Source organism: Pristiophorus japonicus, unplaced genomic scaffold (genome assembly GCF_044704955.1).
Source record: "Pristiophorus japonicus isolate sPriJap1 unplaced genomic scaffold, sPriJap1.hap1 HAP1_SCAFFOLD_286, whole genome shotgun sequence".
Lineage (NCBI taxonomy): Eukaryota > Metazoa > Chordata > Chondrichthyes > Pristiophoridae > Pristiophorus > Pristiophorus japonicus.
The window spans coordinates 704,449-727,539 of NW_027252625.1; the positions used below are offsets into that span (position 1 = coordinate 704,449).

At 47.1% G+C, this 23,091-nt stretch overlaps 1 protein-coding gene across 5 annotated transcripts in view; it reads right to left on the reverse strand.

Annotated features, from left to right (window-relative positions):
• LOC139247857 (ankyrin repeat and SOCS box protein 9-like) overlaps positions 1–23,091 on the reverse strand; it is a 123,010-nt gene that overhangs the window by 60,909 nt on the left and 39,010 nt on the right. For all 5 annotated transcript variants that reach the window (XR_011590991.1, XR_011590992.1, XM_070871811.1 and 2 more), the window contains exon 4: positions 804–911. Coding sequence is in view for 3 of the 5 variants with exons in the window: in XM_070871811.1 (XP_070727912.1) it covers positions 804–911 (108 nt within the window). In the remaining 2 variants the exon portion in view is untranslated. The remainder of the gene's footprint in view (positions 1–803; positions 912–23,091) is intronic.

Below are 23,091 nucleotides of genomic sequence, written 5' to 3' on the forward strand. Positions count from 1 at the left end.
CACTCCCTCAGTGTGGTGCTCCCTCAGCACTGCACTGGGAGTGTCAGCCTAGATTTTTGTGCTCAAATCCCTGGAGTAGGACTTGAACCCATAACCCATAACATTACTCCACACTTTTATATTTAGGCAGCAACCATCACATTGTGAAACTTCTGTCCCTGTTACAATTGCTTCTCCCTGCACCTTGTTGTGTTATCGGATATACAAGTATATACATCTATACGCAGAGAATATCCCTTCTAACCGTTCTCTGTGTTGAGTACTGGAAGCTATATGGAAGTAACCTGCTTTATGAACTTTGTAGTTGTTTGTGTTGGTAGAGCAACAATCAATAATTTGGGGCCATAGATTTAAAGTAATTGGGGGGAGGGTTAGAGGGGATTTGAGGGGAAATGTCTTCACCCAGAGGATGGTGGGGGTCCGGAACTCACTGCCTGAAAGGGCGGTAGAGGCAGAAACCCTCACCACATTTAAGTGAAGTGCCGTAACCTACAGAGCTATGGACCGAGAGCTGGAAAGTGGGATTAGGCTGGATAGCTCTTGGTCGGCCGGCACGGACACGATGGACTGAAATGGCTCATTCTGTGCTGTAAATTGCTGATTCTATAATAGAAACGGTGTGTTTAAAACCACGGACAAAACAAGCTGGACTGAATGATATCGTACTCAGGCCGTTACCAATTGTAAAACCAGTAAGTGTTGCCAGTGTAACAGTGCTATGCAGCTAGTAGTTGATCCTTCCAGAGAACAGATGTGAAGCTAGTCTGACAGTTCCTCATTCCTGGATTGTGATTAAATCTTACCATAGCTCCATTTTCTAGCAGATATTTTGCGCAGGCAATGTGTCCACTGAGACATGCTTCATGGAGCGGTGAGACTCGATTCATTGTAAGGAGATTTGCACTGCAGCCCTGGAAGACAAACATGTGTTTTTGAGTGGTCGCGTGGCTCGTGATGTAGTTAATGGCAGTTGGCTTTATAGAATTTGCCGTATATTTCCTACTCGGTAAGAAAGCGCTGGCTTCTTAATCTATATGCCTACTTTACTAGAAATAGATATCATTCGTCGCATCTGTGCTAACGATTCCACCGTCCATGCTAGTGCTTCCGATATGTCTTCCTTTTTCCTCAACAGAGGATTTCCCTCTACCGTGGTGAACATGGCCCTCGACCGTGTCCGTTCTATTTCCCGCACCTCTGCTCTCACCCCTTCCTCTCCCTTCCAGAACCACGACAGGGTTCCCCTTGTCCTCAGCTTTCACCCCACCAGCCTCCACGTTCAACGGATTATCCTCCGCCATTTCCTCCTCCTCCAGTGTGATCCCATCTCCAATCACATCTTCCCCTCCCCTCCCCTCTCAGCATTCTGAAGGGAATGCACCCTCCACGATATCTTGGTCCACTCCCCCCTTCCCTTCCCACGGTACCCCCTCCCCTTCCCCCAGCACCCCTCCACTTCCCATGGCACCTTCCCGTGCAAGCGCAGAAGATGCAACACCTGCCCTTTTATCTCCTCCCTTCCCACTGTCCAGGGCCCCAAACACTCCTTCCAGGGGAAACAGCGATTTACTTGTACTTCTTGCAATTCAGTATACTGTATTCGCTGCTCACAGTGTGGTCGCCTCTACAATGAGGAGACCAAACGTAGATTGGGTGACTGCTTTGCGGAACACCTCCGTTCAGTCCGTAAGTGTGACCCTGAGCTTCCGGTCACTTTAACGGAGAGGCGGAGCAAACAGAGTCAGGAGGCCTACAAAAGGCCCATCAGTCGGGAGGCGCCAGCGGGAGGTCGAGGAGACATCAGAGAGGCCCAGCTGGTGCAGCTGCAGCAGGGAGGCAACAAGAAGTAGAAAGAAATCGAAAGGTGACGTCACAGCCAAGGGGGTAAGTGATTGGCTGGTGATTGGTGAGTAGCTTTTTCTTTTTCTTTTCAATATCAGTAAGTAACCTTTAGCATTGCTGGTGCCAAATTAAGTTAATCTGAGGGTTAAGACATGGCAGGAGAGCTTGAACACGTGTTATGCTCCTTCTGTACGATGTGGGAAGTCAGTGTCCCTGACAACTATGTGTGCGGGAAGTGTATCCTGCTGCAGCTCCTGACCGACTGCATTGTGGCACTGGAGCTGTGGGTGGATTCACTCTGGAGCATCCACGATGCTGAGAATGACATGAATAGCATGTTTAGCGAGTTGGTCTTACTGCAGGTTAAAGGTACACAGCCAGATAGGGGATGGGTGACCAACAGGAAGAGCAGTGCAAGGAAGGTAGTGCAGGGGTCCCCTGCGGTCATTCCCCTGCAAAACAGGCACACCGCTTTGGGCATTGTTGAGGGGGATGACTCATCAGGGGAAGGCAGCAGCAGCCAAGTTCATGGCCCCGTGGGTGGCTCTGCTGCCCAGGAGGGCAGGAAAAAGAGTGGGAGAGCAATAGTGATAGGGGATTCAATTGTAAGGGGAATGGATAAGTATTTCTGCGGCCGCAACCGAGACTCCAGGATGGTATGTTCCCTCCCTGGTGCAAGGGTCAAGGATGTCTCGGAATGGGTGCATGACATTCTTAAAAGGGAGGGTGAACAGCCAGTTGTCGTGGTGCATATAGGTACCAACGATATCGGTAAAAAAACAGGACGAGGTCCTATGAGATGAATTTAGGGAGCTAGGAGCTAAATTAAAAAGTAGGATCTCAAAAGTAGTAATCTCAGAATTGCTACCAGTGCCACGTACTAGTCAGAGTAGGAATTGCAGGATAGCTCAGATGAATACGTGGCTTGAGGAGTGGTGCAGAAGGGAGGGATTAAAATTCCTGGGACATTGGAACCGGTTCTGGGGGAGGTGGAACCAGTACAAACCGGACAGTCTGTTGGGGAGGAGTTAAACTAACATGGCAGGGGGATGGGAACCTATGCAGGGAGACAGAGGGAAATAAAATGGAGGCAGAAGCAAAAGATAGAAAGGAGAATAGTAAAATTGGAGGGCAGAGAAACCCAAGGCAAAAGGGCCACATGACAGCAAAATTCTAAAGGGGCAAAGTGTGTTAAAAAGACAAACCTGAAGGCTCTGTGCCTCAATGCAAGGAGTATTCGGAATAAGGTGGACGAATTAACTGCGCAGATAGCAGTTAACGGATATGATGTATTTAGCATCACGGAGACATGGCTCCAGGGTGACCAAGGCTGGGAACTGAACATCAACATTTAGGAAGGATAGACAGAGAGGAAAAGGAGGCGGTGTGGCGTTGCTGGTTAAAGAGGAAATTAATGCAATAGTAATGAGGGACATTAGCCAGGATGATGTGGAATCGGTATGGGTGGAGCTGCGGAATACCAAAGGGAAGAAAACACTGGTGGGAGTTGTGTACAGACCACCAAACAGTAGTAGTGAGGTTGGGGACAACATCAAACAAGAAATAAGGGATGTATGCATTAAAGGTACAGCAGTTATCATGGGTGACTTTAATCTACATATTGATTGGGCTAACCAAACTCGTAGCAATGCAGTGGAGGAGGATTTCCTGGGGTGTATTAGGATGGTTTTCTGGACCAATATGTCAAGGAACATGTGTAATGAGAAGGGACTAATTAGCAATCTTGTTGTGCGAGGCCCCATGGGGAAGAGTGACCATAATATGGTAGAATTCTTTATTAAGATGGAAAATGACACAGTTAATGCGGAAACTAGGGTCCTGAACTTCGGTGGTATGAGGCATGAATGGGCTAGAATAGACTGGCAAAGGATACTTAAAGGGTTGACTGTGGATAGGCAATGGCAAACATTTAAAGATCACATGGATGAACTTCAGTAATTGTATATCCCTGTCTGGAGTAAAAAATAAAACGGGGAAGGTGGCTCAACCGTGGCTACCAAGGGAAATTAGGATAGTGTTAAAACCAAGGAAGAGGCATATAAATTGGCTAGAAAAAGCATCAAACTTGAGGACTGGGAGAAATTTAGAATTCAACAGAGGAGGACAAAGGGTTTAATTAAGAGGGGGAAAATAGAGTACGAGAGGAAGCTTGCAGGGAACATAAAAACTGACTGCAAAAGCTTCTATAAATATGTGAAGAGAAAATGATTAGTGAAGACAAACATAGGTCCCTTGCAGTTGAATTCGGGTGAATTTATAATGGGGAACAAAGAAATGGAAGACCAATTGAACAAATACTTCGGTTCTGTCTTCACGAAGGAAGACACAAATAACCTTCCGAATGTACTAGGGGACAGTGGGTCTAGTGAGAAGGAGGAATTGAAGGATATCTTTATTAGGCAGGAAATTGTGTTAGGGAAATTGATGGGATTGAAGGCCGATAAATCCCCGGGGCCTGATAGTCTGCATCCCAGAGTACTTAAGGAAGTGGCCCTAGAAATATTGGATCATTGGTGATCATTTTCCAACAGTCTATCGACTCTGGATCAGTTCCTATGGACTTGAGGGTAGCTAATGTAACACCACTTTTTAAAAAAGGAGGGAGAGAGAAAAAGCGGGTAATTATAGACCGGTTAGCCTGACATCAGTAGTGGGGAAAATGTTGGAATCAATCATTAATGATGAAATAGCAGCGTATTTGGAAAGTAGTGACAGGATCGGTCCAAGTCAGCATGGATTTATGAAAGGGAAATCATGCTTGACGATTCTTCTGGAATTTTTTGAAGATGTAACTAGCAGAGTGGACAAGGGAGAACCAGTGGATGTGGTGTACTTGGACTTTCAAAAGGCTTTTGACAAGGTCCCGCACAAGAGATTGGTGTGCAAAATTAAAGCACATGGTATTGGGGGTAATGTACTGACGTGGATAGAGAACTGGTTGGCAGACAGGAAGCAGAGAGTCAGGATAAACGGTCCTTTTCAGAATGACAGGCAGTGACTAGTGGAATGCCACAAGGCTCAGTGCTGGGACCCCAGCTCTTTACAATGTACATTAACGATTTAGATGAAGGAATTGAGTGTAATATCTCCAAGTTTGCAGATGACATTAAATTGGGTGGTGGTGTGAGCTGTGAGGAGGACGATAAGAGGCTGCAGGGTGACTTGGACAGGTTAGGTGAGTGGGCAAATGCATGGCAGATGCAGTATAATGTGGATAAATGTGAGGTTATCCATTTTGGGGGCAAAAAACATGAAGGCAGAATATTATCTGAATGGCAGCAGATTAGGAAAAGGGGAGGTGCAACGAGATCTGGGTGTCATGGTTCATCAGTCATTGAAAGTTGGCATGCAGGTACAGCAGGTGGTGAAGAAGGCTTCATAGCTAGGGGATTTGAGTATAGGAGCAGGGAGGTCTTATTGCAGTTGTACAGGGCCTTGGTGAGGCCTCACCTGGAATATTGTGTTCAGTTTTGTTCTCCTAATCTGAGGAAGGACGTTCTTGCTATTGAGGGAGTGCAGCAAAGGTTCACCAGAGTGATTCCAGGGATGGCTGGACTGACATATGAGGAGAGACTGGATCAACTGGGCCTTTATTCACTGGAGTTTAGAAGGATGAGAGGGGATCTCATAGAAACGAATAAGATTCTGATGGGACTGGACAGGTTCGATGCAGGAAGAATGTTCCCGATGTTGGGGAAGTCCAGAATCAGGGGACATAGTCTTAGGATAAGGGTAGGCCATTTAGGACTGAGATGAGGAGAAACTTCTTTACTCAGAGAGTTTTGTTAACCTGTGGAATTCCCTACTGCAGAGAGTTGTTGATGCCAGTTCTTTGGATATATTCAAGAGGGAGTTAGATGTGGCCCTTACGGCTAAAAGGATCAAGGGGTATGGAGAGAAAGCAGGAAAGGGATACTGAGGGAATGATCAGCCATGATCTTATTGAATGGCGGTGCAGGCTCGAAGGGCCGAATGGCCTACTCCTGCACCTGTTTCTATGTTTCCCCGCTCCAATGCCGCTCCGATATCTCCGTCCTCGGCCTTCTGCACTGTTCCAACGAAGCTCAACATAAGAATCATAGAAAATTACAACACAGGAGGAGGCCATTCGGCTCATCGTGTCCGTGCCGGTTGAAAAAGAGCTACCCAGCCTAATCCCACTTTCCAGCTCTTGGTCCATAGCCCTGTAGGTTACGGCACTTCAGGTGCACATTCAAGTACTTTTTAAATGTGGGTTTCTGCCTCTACCATCCTTTCAGGCAGTGAGTTCCAAGCTCGAAGAACAGCACCTCATCTTCCGATGAGGCACTTTACAGCCTTCTGTACTCAATATCAAGTTCAATAATTTCAGACCAGAATTTCTCCCCCTATTAACTCCCAGGGCAGTTGTTGATGATTCTGTCATTCCCATTTACCTCTCTCTAGACTCATCTTTTGTTTCTTAACTTGTCCCATTACCATCTCCTTTCGCCTCACACCATCATCCCTTTTGTCTCTCTAATCTCTCCTGCCTTCCACCCCATCACAGACCTTCCCTTTTGTTCTTTCCTCCCCTCCTCCCCCTTTCCCTGCCCCTGCACCTGCTTAAACCTGTTACATCTCTAAATATTACCACTTGTGATAAAAGGTTGTCGACCTGAAACATTAACTCTGTTTCTCTCTCCACAGATGTTGCCTGACCCGCTGAGTATTTCCAGCATTCTGTTTGTCCTTCAGATTTCCAGTATCTGCAGTATTTTGCTTTTGATATTAAAGGGATATTTTCTTCTGAAAAAGATTAAATGGCAAATCTTTTGTTTTTTGTTTAGGAAGTGGCAAGAGTTGGAAAAGCCAAGCATTATAAGAACATAAGAATTAGGAACAGGAGTAGGCCATCTAACCCCTCGAGCCTGCTCCGCCACTCAACAAGATCATGGCTGATCTGGCCGTGGACTCAGCTCCACTTACCCTCCCTTTCCCCATAACCCTTAATTCCCTTATTGGTTAAAAATCTATCTATCTGTGACTTGAATACATTCAATGAGCTAGCCTCAACTGCTTCCTTGGGCAGAGAATTCCACAGATTCACAACCCTCTGGGAGAAGAAATTCCTTCTCAACTCGGTTTTAAATTGGCTCCCCCGTATTTTGAGGCTGTGCCCCCTAGTTCTAGTCTCCCCGACCAGTGGAATCAACCTCTTTGCCTCTATCTTGTCTATCCCTTTCATTATTTTAAATGTTTCTAATAAGATCACTCCTCATCCTTCTGAACTCTAACGAGTAAAGACCCAGTCTACTCAATCTATCATCATAAGGTAACCCCCTCATCTCTGGAATCAGCCTAGTGAATTGTCTCTGTACCCCCTCCAAGGCTAGTATATCCTTCCTTAAGTAAGGTGACCAAAACTGCACACAGTACTCCAGGTGCGGCCTCACCAATACTCTGTACAGTTGCAGCAGGACCTCCCTGCTTTTGTAATCCATCCCTCTCGCAATGAAGGCCAATATTCCATTCACCTTCCTGATTATCTGCTGCACCTGCAAACTAACTTTTTGGGATTCATGCACAAGGATCCAAAAAGAGTTTCATGCACAAGGAACCCCAGGTCCCTCTGCACCGCAGCATGTTGTAGTTTCTCCCCATTCAAATAATATTCCCTTTTACTGTTTTTTTTCCAAGGTGGATGACCTCACATTTTCCGACATTGTATTCCATCTGCCAAACCTTAGCCCATTCGCTTAACCTATCGAAATCTCTTTGCAGACTCTCTGTGTCCTCTATACAACCTGCTTTCCCACTAATCTTTGAGTCATCTGCAAATTTTGTTACACTACACTCTGTCCCCTCTTCCAGGTCATCTATGTATATTGTAAACAGTTGTGGTCCCAGCACCGATCCCTGTGGCACACCACTAACCACCGATTTCCAACCTGAAAAGGACCCATTTATCCCGACTCTCTGCTTTCTGTTTGCCAGCCAATTCTTAATCCATGCTAATACATTTCCTCTGACTCCGCATACCTTTATCTTCTGCAGTAACCTTTTGTGTGGCACCTTATCGAATGCTTTTGGAAATCTAAATACACCACATCCATCGGTACACCTCTATCCACCATGCTCGTTATATCCTCAAAGAATTCCAGTAAATTAGTTTAACATAATTTCCCCTTCATGAATCCATGTTGCGTCTGCTTGATTGCACTATTCCTATCTAGATGTCCCGCTATTTCTTCCTTAATGATAGCTTCAAGCATTTTCCCCACTACAGATGTTAAACTAACCGACCTATAGTTACCTGCCTTTTGTCTGCCCCCTTTTTTAAACAGAGGCATTACATTAGCTGCTTTCCAATCTGCTGGTACCTCCCCAGAGACCAGAGAATTTTGGTAGATTATAACTAATGCATCTGCTATAACTTCCGCCATCTCTTTTAATACCCTGGGATGCATTTCATCAGGACCAGGGGACTTGTCTACCTTGAGTCCCATTAGCCTGTCCAGCACTATCCCCCTAGTGATAGTGATTGACTCAAGGTCCTCCCTTTCCACATTCCCGTGACCAGCAATTTTTGGCATGGTTTTTGGGTCTTCCACTGTGAAGCAAAATAATTATTTAAGGTCTCAGCCATTTCCACATTTCCCATTATTAAATCCCCCTTCTCATCTTCTAAGGGACCAACATTTACTTTAGTCACTCTCTTCCGTTTTATATATCGGTAAAAGCTTTTACTATCTGTTTTTATGTTTTGCGCAAGTTTACTTTCGTAATCTATCTTTCCTTTCTTAGTCATTCTTTTCTGTCATTTAAAATGTTCCCAATCTTCTAGTTTCCCACTAACCTTGGCCACCTTATACGCATTGGTTTTTAATTTGATACTCTCCTTTATTTCCTTAGTTATCCACGGCTGGTTATCCCTTCTCTTACTGCCCTTCTTTTTCACTGGAATATATTTTTGTTGAGCACTATGAAAGAGCTCCTTAAAAGTTCTTCACTGTTCCTCAATTGTGCCACTGTTTAGTCTGTGTTCCTAGTCCACTTTAGCTAACTCTGCCCTCATCCCACTGTAGTCCCCTTTGTTTAAGCATAGTACGCTTGTTTGAGACACTACTTCCTCACCCTCAATCTGTATTACAAATTCAACCATACTGTGATCACTCATTCCGACAGGATCTTTTACTAGGAGATTGTTTATTATTCCTGTCTCATTACACAGGACCAGATCTAAGATAGCTTGCCCCTTGTACGTTCTGTAACATACTGTTCTCAGAAACAATCCCGTATGCATTCTATGAATTCCTCCACAAGGCTACCCCGTGCGATTTGATTTGACCAATCGATATGTAGGTTAAAATCCCCCATGATTACTGCCGTTCCTTTTTCACATGCCTCCATTATTCCCTTGATTATTGTCCGCCCCACCGTGAAGTTATTATTTGGGGGCCTATAAACTATGCCCACCAGTGACTTTTTCCCCTTACTATCTCTAATCTCCATCCACAATGATTCAACATTTTGTTCATTAGAGCCAATATCATCTCTCACAACTGCCCTGATATCATCCTTTATTAACAGAGCTACCCCACCTCCTTTCCCTTCTTGTCTGTCCTTCCGAATTGTCAGATAACCCTGTATGTTTAATTCCCAGTCTTGGCCACTCTGCAACCACGTTTCTGTAATGGCCACCAAATCATACCCATTTGTAATGATTTGTGCCGTCAACTCATTTACTTTATTTCGAATGCTGCGTGCATTTAGGTCGAGTGTTTTAATACTAGTTTTTAAACCATGATTCTTAGTTTTGACCCCTCCTGCAGCCCCTTTATATTCATACATATTGTCCCTTCCTATCACCTTGTGGTTTATACTTACCCCAGTGCTATTCTGCTCTGTTGCCTCCTGCCTTTTGCATTCTTTCTTGGGGTCCTGTTCATCTGCGCTCTCACCCACTCTAACTAGCTCAGAGCCCTCTCCTGGGTTCCGAATACTCCTCGCATTGAGGCACCGAGCTTTCAGGCTTGCCTTTTTATTACAGTTTGACCCTTTAGAATTTTGCTGTACAGTGGCCCTTTTTGTTTTTTGCCTTGGGTTTCTCTGCCCTCCACTTTTACTCATCTCCTTTTTGTCTTTTGCTTGTCTCCATTTTGTTTCCCTCTGTCTCCCTGCATTGGTTCCCATCCCCCTGCCATATTAGTTTAACTCCTCCCCAACAGCACTAGCAAACACTCCCCCTAGGACATTGGTTCCAGTCCTGCCTAGGTGCAGACCGTCCGGTTTGTACTGGTCCCACCTCCCCCAGAACCGGTTCCAATGCCCCAGGAATTTGAATCCCTCCCTGCTGCACCACTGCTCAAGCCACGTATTCATCTGCGCTGTCCTGCGATTCCTACTCTGACTAGCACGTGGCACTGATAGCAATCCCGAGATTACTACTTTTGAGCTCCTACTTTTTAGTTTAGCTCCTAGCTCCTTAAATTCGTCTCGTAGGACCTCATCCCTTTTTTTAACCTATGTCATTGGTACCAATGTGCACCACGACAACTGGCTGTTCTCCCTCCCTTTTCAGAATGTCCTGCACCCGCTCCAAGACATCCTTGACCCTTGCACCAGGGAGGCAACATGCCATCCTGGAGTCTCGGTTGCGGCCGCAGAAATGCCTATCTATTCCCCTTACAATTGAATCCACTATCACTATCGCTCTCCCACTCTTTTTCCTGCCCTCCTGTGCAACAGAGCCAGCCATGGTGCCATGAACTTGGCTGCTGCTGCCCTCCCCTGATGAGTCATCCCCCTCAACAGTACTTAAAGCGGTGCATCTGTTTTGCAGGGGGATGACCGCAGGGGACTCCTGCACTACCTTCCTTGCACTGCTCTTCCTGCTGGTCTTTCATTCCCTAGCTGGCTGTGGACCCTTCACCTGCGGTAAGACCAACTCGCTACACGTGCTACTCATGTCATTCTCAGCATCTCAGCTCCAGAGTGAATCCACCCTCAGCTCCAATTCCGCAACACGGCCCGTCAGGAGTTGGAGGCGGATACACTTCCCGCACACATAGTCGTCAGGGACACCGGAAGTGTCTCTGAGTTCCCACATGGTACAGGAGGAGCATATCACGTGACCGAGCTCTCCTGCCATGACTTAACCCTTAGATACACTTAATTTGGCGACAACAATCTACATTTTGAGACGGTCACATGCAAATGACACAATTAAGGTAATTAAATCCTTTCCAAAAAGGTTTGGTGAACAAACAATTTTTATGAAGGTGCCATTTGAGGTAAGAATGGACTCAATGAGGTTTAATTTGGTCATTATTAACTAAAATCCTAGCTTCAGTTGGCACAATTTGGAATGGTGGTAAAACTACAGGATGATTATTTGTTTGGGTTGGTATGTCATGGCCATTCACAACTTGAAATAGTGACGTGATCATAACAGCTTTTTTGCCGCAGAATTGATCAATACTTATCTGAGCCCACACTATTCCAATAGCTGCTGCTGATTAACCTCAGCCTGGCTTATTGATGGGACCAGGAGGACTCTAACTGTGGCTGTGAGTCTCACGGCCTGGCTGCAGATAACCCTGCAAATCAGTGTGTTAACTTGCAGGGTTAAAACACAGACTGTGTGAGCACTAGGTTCTCAGCAGCTCTATGCACATTGTGGGATGGATAATATGAACATTTGCAAAGAGTGGATAGAAAATCTATAGCAGCCTTCATTGCTTCTTCCTACATTGGCTGCACTGAGAAACAGAACCGAGGAGTTAATTTTCCCTGTTGATGGCTGTAATGAGAAACAGAACTGAGGGGTTAATTTCCTCTGTTGATGGTTGTACTGAGAGACAGAAACGAGAGATTAATTTCCTCTGTTGATGACTGTACTGAGAGACAGAACCGAGTGGTTAATTTCCTCTATTGATGGTTGCACTGAGAGACGGAACCGAGGGGTTATTTTCCTCTGTTGATGATTGTACTGAGAGACAGATCCGAAGGGTTAATTTAATCTGTTGATGACTGTACTGAGAGACAGAACCGTGGGGTTAATTTCCTCTGTTGATGACTGTACTGAGAGACAGAATCGAGGGGTTAATTTCCTCTGTTGATGGTTGTACTGAGAGACAGAACCAAGGGGTTAATTTCTTCTGTTGATGACTGTACTGAGAGACAGAACCGAGGGGTTAATTTTCCCTGTTGATGGCTGTACTGAGAGAACCGAGGGGTTAATTTTCCCTGTTGATGACTGTACTGAGAGACAGAACCGAGGGCTTAATTTCCCTGTTGATGACTGTACTGAGAGACAGATTGAGGGCTTAATTTCCTCTGTTGGTGGTTGTACTGAGAGACAGAACCGAGGGGTTAATTTCCTCTGTTGATGACTGTACTGAGAGACAGAACCGAGGGGTTAATTTCCCTGTTGATGACTGTACTGAGAGACAGATTGAGGGCTTAATTTCCTCTGTTGGTGGTTGTACTGAGAGACAGAACCGAGGGGTTAATTTCCTCTGTTGATGACTGTACTGAGAGACAGAACCGAGGGGTTAATTTTCCCTGTTGATGGCTGAACTGAGAGACAGAACCGAGGGGTTAATTTCCTCTGTTGATGGTTGCACTGCGAGACAGAATCGAGGGTTTCATTTCCTCTGTTGATGACTACTGAGAGACAGAACCGAGGGGTTAATTTCCTCTGTTGATAGTTGTTCTCAGAGATAGAACCGAAGGGTTAATTTCCTCTGTTGATGGTTGTACTGAGAGACAGAACCGAGGGGTTAATTTTCCCTGTTGATGACTGTATTGAGAGGCAGAACCGAGGAGTTAATTTTCCCTGTTGATGACTGTACTGAGAGAAAGAATGGAGGGATTAATTTCCTCTGCTGATGAATGTACTGAGAGACAGAACCGAGGGTTAATTTCCTCTGTTGATGATGACTGAGAGACAGAACCGAGTGGTTAATTTCCTCTGTTGATGGTTGTACTGAGAAACAGAACTGAGGGGTTAATTTCCTCTGTTGATGGTTTTACTGAGAGACAGAACCGAGGATTAATTTTCCCAGTTGATAATTGTACTGAGAGACAGAATCAAGGGTTAATTTTCCTGTTGATGACTATTGAGAGACAGAACCGAGGGGTTAATTTCCTCTGTTGATAGTTGTACTGAGAGACAGAACCGAGGGTTTAATTTCCTCTGTTGATGACTGTACTGAGAGACAGAACCAAGGGTTAATTTTCCTGTTGATGACTGTACTGAGAGACAGAACCGAGGGGTTAATTTTCCCTGTTGATGACTGTACTGAGAGACAGAACTGAGGGGTTAATTTCCTCTGTTGATTACTGTACTGAGAGACAGAACCGAGGGGTTAATTTTCCCAGTTGATGATTGTACTGAGAGACAGAATCAAGTGTTAATTTTACTGTTGATGACTACTGAGAGACAGAACCGAGGGGTTAATTTCCTCTGTTGATATTTGTACTGAGAGACAGAACCGAGGGTTTAATTTCCTCTGTTGATGACTGTACTGAGAGACAGAACCAAGGGTTAATTTTCCTGTTGATGACTGTACTGAGAGACAGAACCAAGGGGTTAATTTTCCCTGTTGATGGCTGAAATGAGAGACAGAACCGAGGGGTTAATTTCCTCTGTTGATGGTTGTACTGAGAGAAAGAACCGATGGTTAATTTTCCTGTTGATGGTTGTACTGAGAGACAGAACCGAGGGGTTAATTTTCCCTGTTGATGGATGTCCTGAGAGACAGAACCGAGGGGTTCATTTTCCCTGTTGATGACTGTACTGAGAGACAGAAGCGAGGATTAATTTTCCCTGTTGATGACTGTACTGAGAGACAGAATCGAGGGTTAATTTTCCTGTTGATAACTGTACTGAGAAACAGAACCGAGAGTTAATTAGCTATGTTGATGGTTGCACTGAGAGACAGAACGGAGGGATTCATTTCCTCTGTTGATGGTTGTACTGAGAAACAGATACGACAGATTAATTTCCTCTGTTGATGGTTGTACTGAGAGACAGAACCGAAGGGTTAACTTCCTCTCTTGATGACTGTACGGAGAAACAGAAGCGAGCGGTTAATTTCCTCTGTTGATGGTTGTACTGAGAGACAGAACCGACGGGTTCATTTTCCTGTTGATGACTGTACTGAGAGACTGAACCGACGGGTTCATTTTCCCTGTTGATGACTGTACTGAGAGACAGAACCGAGGGGTTAATTTCCTCTGTTGATGACTGCACTGAGAGACAGAACCGAGGGGTTAATTTCCTATTTTGATAGTTGTACTCAGAGACAGAACCGAGGGGTTAATTTCCTATTTTGGTCGTTGTACTCAGGGACAGAACCGAGGGATTAATTTCCTGTTGATGACTGTACTGAGACAGAACCGACAGCTAATTTTCCTGTTGATGACTGTACTGAGAGACAGAACCGAGGGGTTAATTTTCCCTGTCGATGGCTGTACTGAGAGACAGAACCGAGGGGTTAATTTCCTCTGTTGATGGTTGTACTGAGAGACAGATCCGAAGGGTTAATTTCCTCTGTTGATGAATGTACTGAGAGACAGAACCAAGGGTTAATTTTCCTGTTGATGACTGTACTGAGTGACAGAACCGAGGGGTTAATTTTCCCTGTTGATGGCTGTACTGAGAGACAGAACGGAGGGATCAATTTCCTCTGTTGATGACTGTACTGAGAGACAGAACCGAGGGTTAATTTCCTCTGTTGATGGTTGCAATGAGAGACAGAACGGAGGGATTCATTTCCTCTGTTGATAGTTGTACTGAGAGACAGAACCGAGGATTAATTTTCAATGTTGATGACTGTACTGAGAGACAGAACTGAGAGGTTAATTTCCTCTGTTGAAGGTTGTACTGAGAGACAGAACCGAGGGTTAATTTTCCTGTTGATAGTTGTACTGAGAGACAGAACCGAAGTGTTAATTTCCTCTGTTGATGACTGTACTGAGAGACAGAACCGAGGGGTTAATTTTCCTATTGATGACTGTACTGAGAGACAGAACCGAGGGGTTAATTTTCCCTGTTGATGGCTGCACTGAGAGACAGAAGCGAGGGGTTAATTTTCCCTGTTGATGGCTGCACTGAGAGACAGAAGCGAGGGGTTAATTTTCCCTGTTGATGGCTGCACTGAGAGACAGAACCGAGGGGTTAATTTTCCCTGTTGATGGCTGCACTGAGAGACAGAAGCGAGGGGTTAATTTTCCCTGTTGATGATTGTACTGAGAGACAGAACCGAGGGGTTAATTTCCTCTGCTGATGGTTGCACTGAGAAGGAACCGAGGGGTTAATTTCCTCTGTTGATGGTTGTACTGAGAGACAGAACCGAGGGTTAATTTTCCTGTTGATAGTTGTACTGAGAGACAGAACCGAAGTGTTAATTTCCTCTGTTGATGACTGGACTGAGAGACAGAACCGAGGGGTTAATTTTCCTATTGATGACTGTACTGAGAGACAGAACCGAGGGGTTAATTTTCCCTGTTGATGGCTGCACTGAGAGACAGAACCGAGGGTTAATTTTCCTGTTGATAGTTGTACTGAGAGACAGAACCGAAGTGTTAATTTCCTCTGTTGATGACTGTACTGAGAGACAGAACCGAGGGGTTAATTTTCCTATTGATGACTGTACTGAGAGACAGAACCGAGGGGTTAATTTTCCCTGTTGATGGCTGCACTGAGAGACAGAAGCGAGGGGTTAATTTTCCTGTTGATAGTTGTACTGAGAGACAGAACCGAAGTGTTAATTTCCTCTGTTGATGACTGTACTGAGAGACAGAACCGAGGGGTTAATTTTCCTATTGATGACTGTACTGAGAGACAGAACCGAGGGGTTAATTTTCCCTGTTGATGGCTGCACTGAGAGACAGAAGCGAGGGGTTAATTTTCCTATTGATGACTGTACTGAGACAGAACCGAGGGGTTAATTTTCCCTGTTGATGGCTGCACTGAGAGACAGAACCGAGGGGTTAATTTTCCCTGTTGATGGCTGCACTGAGAGACAGAAGCGAGGGGTTAATTTTCCTATTGATGACTGTACTGAGACAGAACCGAGGGGTTAATTTTCCCTGTTGATGGCTGCACTGAGAGACAGAACCGAGGGGTTAATTTTCCCTGTTGATGGCTGCACTGAGAGACAGAAGCGAGGGGTTAATTTTCCCTGTTGATGATTGTACTGAGAGACAGAACCGAGGGGTTAATTTCCTCTGCTGATGGTTGCACTGAGAAGGAACCGAGGGGTTAATTTCCTCTGTTGATGGTTGTACTGAGAGACAGATCCGACGGGTTAATTTAATCTGTTGATGACTGTACTGAGAGACAGAACCGAGGGGTTAATTTTCCTATTGATGACTGTACTGAGAGACAGAACCGAGGGGTTAATTTTCCCTGTTGGTGGCTGCACTGAGAGACAGAAGCGAGGGGTTAATTTTCCCTGTTGATGATTGTACTGAGAGACAGAACCGAGGGGTTAATTTCCTCTGCTGATGGTTGCACTGAGAAGGAACCGAGGGGTCAATTTCTTCTGTTGATGGTTGTAATCAGAGACAGATCCGACGGGTTAATTTAATCTGTTGATGACTGTACTGAGAGACAGAACCGAAGGGTTAATTTCCTCTGTTGATGACTGCACTGAGAGACAGAATCAAAGGGTTAATTTCCTCTGTTAATTGCTGTTCTGAGAGACAGAACTGAGGGGTTAATTTCCTCTGTTGATAGTTGGACTGAGAGAGAGAACAGAGGGTTTAATTTCATCTGTTGATGAATGTACTGAGAGACAGAACCAAGGGTTAATTTTCCTGTTGCTGACTGTACTGAGAGACAGAACCGAGGGGTTAATTTTCCCTGTTGATGGCTGTACTGACAGAATCGAGGGGTTAACTTCCTCTGTTGATGACTACTGAGATACAGAACCGAGGGGTTAATTTCCTCTGTTGATAGTTGTATGCAGAGACAGAACCAAAGGGTTAATTTCCTCTGTTGATGGTTGTATTGAGAGACACAACCGAGGGGTTAATTTTCCCTGTTGATGACTGTACTGAGTGACAGAATGGAGGGATTAATTTCCTCTGCTGATGACTGTACTGAGAGACAGAACCGAGGGTTAATTTCCTCTGTTGATGGTTGTATTGAGACAGAACTGAGGGGCTAATTTCCTCTGTTGATGACTGTACTGAGAGACAGAATCGAGGGGTTAATTTCCTCTGTGATGGTTGTACTGAGAGACAGAACCGAGGGGTTAATTTTTCCTGTTGATGACTGTACTGAGAGACGGAACCAAGGGTTAATTTCCTCTGTTGATGGTTGTACTGAGAAACAGAACCGAGGGGTTAATTTCCTCTGTTGATGGTTGTACTGAGACAGAACCGAGGGGTTAATTTCTTCTGTTGATGACTGTACTGAGAGATAGAACGAGGGGTTAATTTTCCCTGTTGATGACTGTACTGAGAGGCAGAACCGAGGAGTTAATTTTCCCTGTTGATGGCTGTACTGAGAGACTGAAGCGAGGGATTAATTTTCCCTGTTGATGGCTGAACTGAGAGACAGAACCGAGGGGTTAATTTCCTATGTTGATAGTTGCACTGAGAGACAGAACCGAGGGGTTAATTTCCTCTGTTGATGGTTGCACTGAGAGACAGAACGGAAGGATTAATTTCCTCTGTTGATGAATATACTGAGAGACAGAACCGAGGGGTTAATTTCCTCTGTTGATGATTGTAATGAGAGACAGAACTGAGGGTTAATTTTCCTGTTGATGGTTGTACTGAGAGACAGAACAAAGGGGTTAATTTCTTCTGTTGATGACTGTACTGAGAGACAGGACCGAGGGGTTAATTTTCCCGGTTGATGACTGTACTGAGAGGCAGAACCGAGGAGTTAGTTTTCCCTGTTGATGGCTGTGCTGAGAGACAGAATCGAGGGGTTAATTTTCCCTGTTGATGACTGTACTAAGAGACAGAACCGAGGGGTTAATTTCCTCTGTTGATGACTGTACTGAGAGACAGAACTGATGGGTTAATTTCCTCTGTTGGTGGTTGTACTGAGAGTCAGAACCGAGGGGTTAATTTTCCTGTGGATGACTGTACTGAGAGACAGAACCAAGGGGTTAATTTCCTCTGTTGATGGTTTTACTGAGAGACAGAACCGAGGGGTTAACTTTCCCTGTTGTTGGTGGTGAAAGGTGAAACACATGTGTAAAGGGCTGGCTGACAATGTCACTGTGAACAGTGAAATTCCCTCTGTCCTAACTCACACCAAGTCCCGCTCACCAATCATCCCCTGTGCCCCTGACCTAACTCGCACCAAGTCCCGCTCACCCATCACCCACTGTGCTCGGTGTCCGTGTCCTAACTCTTACCCAGTCCTGCTCACCCATCACCTCCTGTGCTTGTAGCTCCGTGTCCTAACTCGCACCAAGTCCCACTCACCCATCACCCCTTGTGCTTGCTGCCCCGACTCCTAACTTGCACCGAGTCCCACTCACCCATCACCCAGTGCTCGCTGCCCCGAGTCCTAACTCGCACCGAGTCCCACTCACCCATCACCCCCTGTACTCACTGATCCATGTCCTAACTCGCACCAAGTCCCGCTCACCCATCGCCCCCTGTGCTCACTGATCCATGTCCTAACTCGCACCAAGTCCCGCTCACCCATCACCCCCTGTATTCGCTGCCCGTGTCCAAACTTGCACCAAGTCCCACTCACCATTCCCCCTCTGTGCTCACTGACCCATGTCCTAACTCGCACCAAGTCCCGCTCACCCATCACCTCCTGTGCTCACTGACCCATGTCCTAACTCTTACCCAGTCCTGCTCACCCATCACCCCCTGTGCTCGCTGCCCCGAGTCCTAACTTGCACCGAGTCCCACTCACCCATCACCCAGTGCTCGCTGCCCCGAGTCCCACTCACCCATCAACCCCTGTGCTCACTGATCCATGTCCTAACTCGCACCAAGTCCCACTCACCCATCGCCCCCTGTGCTCACTAATCCATGTCCTAACTCGCACCAAGTCCCGCTCACCCATCACCTCCTGTAACCCGTGTCCTAACTCGCACCGAGTCTCGCTCACCCATCACCCACTCCCACTATGTTCACTGATCCATGTCCTAACTCGCACCGAGTCTCGCTCATCCATCACCCACTGTGCTCACTGACCCATGTCCCAACTCACACCAAGTCCCGCTCACCCATCACCCCCTGTGCTCACTGACCCATGTCCTAACTCGCACCAAGTCCCGCTCACCAATCACCCCCTGTGCCCCTGACCTAACTCGCACCAAGTCCCGCTCACCCATCACCCCCTGTGCTCGCTGCCCGTGTCCTAACTCTTACCCAGTCCTGCTCACCCATCACCCACTGTGCCCCGTGTCCTAACTCGCACCAAGTCCCGCTCACCCATCAACGCCTGTGCTTGCTGCTCCGTGTCCTAACTCGCACCAAGTCCCACTCACCCATCACCCCCTGTGCCCCGTGTCCTAACTCGCACCAAGTCCCGCTCATCCACCACCCAGGTGTTCGCTGCCCCGTGTCCTAATTCGCACCGAGTCCCGCTCACCCATCACCCCCTGTGTTCGCTGACCTACATTGGCTTCTGGTCCAACAACACCTCAATTTTAAAATTCTCATCTTTGTTTCCAAATCCCTCCGTGGCCTTGCCCCTCCCTATCTCTGTCACTTCCTCCAGCCCCACAACCCACTCGGGATCTTTGTGCGCCCTCACTTCTGGCCATTTGCACAGACTGATTTTAATGGCTCCACCATTGTTGTCAGTGCCTTCAGCTGCCTGGAATTCCCTCCCTAAACCTCTCTACCCCCCCTTTAAGGTGCTCCTTAAAACCTACCTCTTTGACCAAGTTATGTGGCTCAATGTCAGAATTTGTTTGGTTACCTGTGACATGCCTCGGGACCTTTTACTACGTTAAAGGCAAGTTGCTGTTCTTCGCAAAAAGTGCCATAGGATTTTTTATGTCCGTTATTAAATGCGTTATCAAAAAACAACTTTTGACACGGAGCCACATAAGGTGATACAAAAGTAAAATACTGCGGATCGTTGCTATTCTGAACCAAAAACAGAAAGCGCTGGAAATACTCAGCGGGTCAGGCAGCACCTATGGAGAGAGAGAGACCAAGTTAGTGTTTCAGAACGATGACCTTTCACCTTGCTCATCTGGGTTCTGCCAAAATGCCATTGACCTGAAACTTTAACCACATAAGGAGATGTTAGGGCAGAGACCAAAAGCTTAGTCAAAGAGGTACATTTTAATAGAGGAAAGAGAAGTAGAGAGGCTGAGATGTTTAGGGAGGGAATTCCAGAGATAGGGCCAAGGCAGCTGAAGGCACAGCCGCCGATGGTGGAGCGATTAAAATCGGGGATGTTCTAAAGACCAGAATAGGCCGAGCACAGAGATTGAGTGGGATTATAGGGCTGGAGGAGATTACACAGATAAGGAGGGGCGAGGTCATGGAAGGATTTGAAAACAAGGCTTCCAAGCGCTCAGTATTTCTCTTCAGGCGTGCTTGTCTGATAAAGATAATGGTTATCATACATTTTATTGAAAAAAACAAGGTACCCTGTAGTATGCTGTTCTTTTGTATGGCTGCGTTTAATGCTGCTCCCTCCCTTTGAATAGGCTGCAGCTAGCAGCAGCAAAATAAGTTACCGCCAGGTTTCTCGGGCGTGATTGGGGTGGACGCTAAATGTGGCGGCCGCACTGTTATATTGCGAGTGAGGTGCTCGTGGGTCATACCATGACTGAGAGTACACAGCTAGGTGCTCGCGGGTCATTGCACCATCACTGAGAGTACACAGTGAGGTGCTCGTGGGTCATACCATGACTGAGAGTACACAGCTAGGTGCTCGTGGGTCGTACCATGACTGAGAGTACACAGTGAGTTACTCGCGGGTCGTTGCACCATCACTGAGAGTACACAGCGTGGTGCTCGTGGGTCGTACCATGACTGAGAGTACACAGTGAGTTACTCGCGGGTCGTTGCACCATGACTGAGAGTACACAACGAGGTGCTCGCGGGTCGTTGCACCATGACTGAGAGTACACAACGAGGTGCTCGCGGGTCGTTGCACCATGACTGAGAGTACACAGCGAGGTACTCGCGGGTCGTTGCACCATCACTGAGAGTACACAGCGTGGTGCTCGTGGGTCGTACCATGACTGAGAGTACACAGTGAGGTACTCGCGGGTCGTTGCACCATCACTGAGAGTACACAGCGTGGTGCTCGTGGGTCGTACCATGACTGAGAGTACACAGTGAGGTACTCGCGGGTCGTTGCACCATGACTGAGAGTACACAGCGAGGTACTCGCGGGTTGTGATGATCTGACTGAGAGTACACAGCGAGGTACTCGCGGGTTGTGATGATCTGACTGAGAGTACACAGCGAGGTACTCGCGGGTCGTGATGATCTGACTGAGAGTACACAGCGAGGTACTCGCAGGTTGTGATGATCTGACTGAGAATACACAGCGAGGTACTCGCGGGTCATTGCACCATGACTGAGAGTACACAGTGAGTTACTCGCGGGTCGTTGCACCATGACTGAGAGTACACAGCGAGGTGCTCGCGGGTCATTGCACCATCACTGAGAGTACACAGCGAGGTGCTTGTGGGTCATACCATGACTGAGAGTACACAGCGAGGTACTCGCGGGTCGTTGCACCATGACTGAGAGTACACAGCGAGGTACTCGCGGGTCGTTGCACCATGACTGAGAGTACACAGCGAGGTACTCGCGGGTTGTGATGATCTGACTGAGAGTACACAGCGAGGTTCTCGCGGGTTGTGATGATCTGACTGAGAGTACACAGTGAGGTACTCGCGGGTCGCTGCACCATGACTGAGAGTGCACAGCGAGGTACTCGCGGGTCATTGCACCATGACTCAGAGTACACAGCGAGGTACTCGCGGGTCGTGGTGATCTGACTGTGTACAGAGCGACGTGCTCGAGGGTCGTACCATGACTGAGAGTACACAGCGAGGTACTCGCGGGTCGTGATGATCTGACTGAGAGTACACAGCGAGGTGCTCGCGGGTCGTACCATGACTGAGAGTACACAGCGAGGTACTCGCGGGTCGTGATGATCTGACTGAGACTACACAGCGAGGTGCTCGCGGGTCGTACCATGACTGAGAGTACGCAGCAAGGTACTCGCGGGTCGTGATGATCTGACTGAGACTACACAGTGAGGTGCTCGCGGGTCGTACCATGACTGAGAGTACACCGCAAGGTACTCGCGGGTCGTGATGATCTGACTGAGAGTACACAGTGAGGTGCTCACGGGTCGTTGCACCATGACTGAGAGTACACAGCGAGGTACTCGTAGGTTGTGATGATCTGACTGAGAGCTGCTAGCGTTTGTGCTACTGCTAAACTGGCACCAGATTTTCCAGCGGGGCAATGCAAGCTTGTGCGGCCGGGCGAGCAGGAAGCAATTCCAGACGCATTACCGCCCCTCCAGGCCGCTAACTGAGGTGTTGCACAACTGAATTTCCAGCCCCAAGTCTATCAAACCAGACTCATCACACTGGTAAATGGTGCAGTAAAGAGGGAGCGTTACTCTGTAAGTGTGCCATCATCATCATAGGCAGTCCCTCAGAGTCGAGAATGACTCACTCCACACTAAATATGAGTTCTCAGGTGACTGATGAGACCAATGCAGGACCTACAGTCTCTGTCACAGGTGGGGCAGACGGTGGTTGGAGGAACGGGTGGGTGGGGTGCCTGGGTTGCCGCATGCTCCTTCCGCTGTTGACGTTTGGCTTCAGCTTGCTCTCGGCGAAGTGACTCGAGATGTTCGGCACCTTCCAGGATGCTTTTCCTCCACTTTGGTTGGTCTTGGGCCAGAGACCCCAAAGTGTCGGTGGGGATGTTACATTTTTTCAAGGAGGCTTTGAGGGTGCCCTTGAAATGGTTCCACTGCCCACCTGAGGCTCGCTTGCCGTGCTAGAGCTCCAAGTAAAGCGCTTGTTTTGGCAGTCTAGTATCAGGCATGCGGACGATGTGGCCTGTCCAGCGGAGCTGATTGAGCGTGGTCACTGCTTCGATGCTGGGGATGTTGGCGTGAGCGAGGACACTGATGTTGGTACACCTATCCTGCCAATGGATTTGCAGGATTTTGCGGAGGCAATGTTGGTGGTACCTCTCCAGTGCTTTGAGGTGCCTGCTGTACATCGTCCATGTCTCTGAGCCATATAGGAGGGCGGGTATCACCACTGCTCT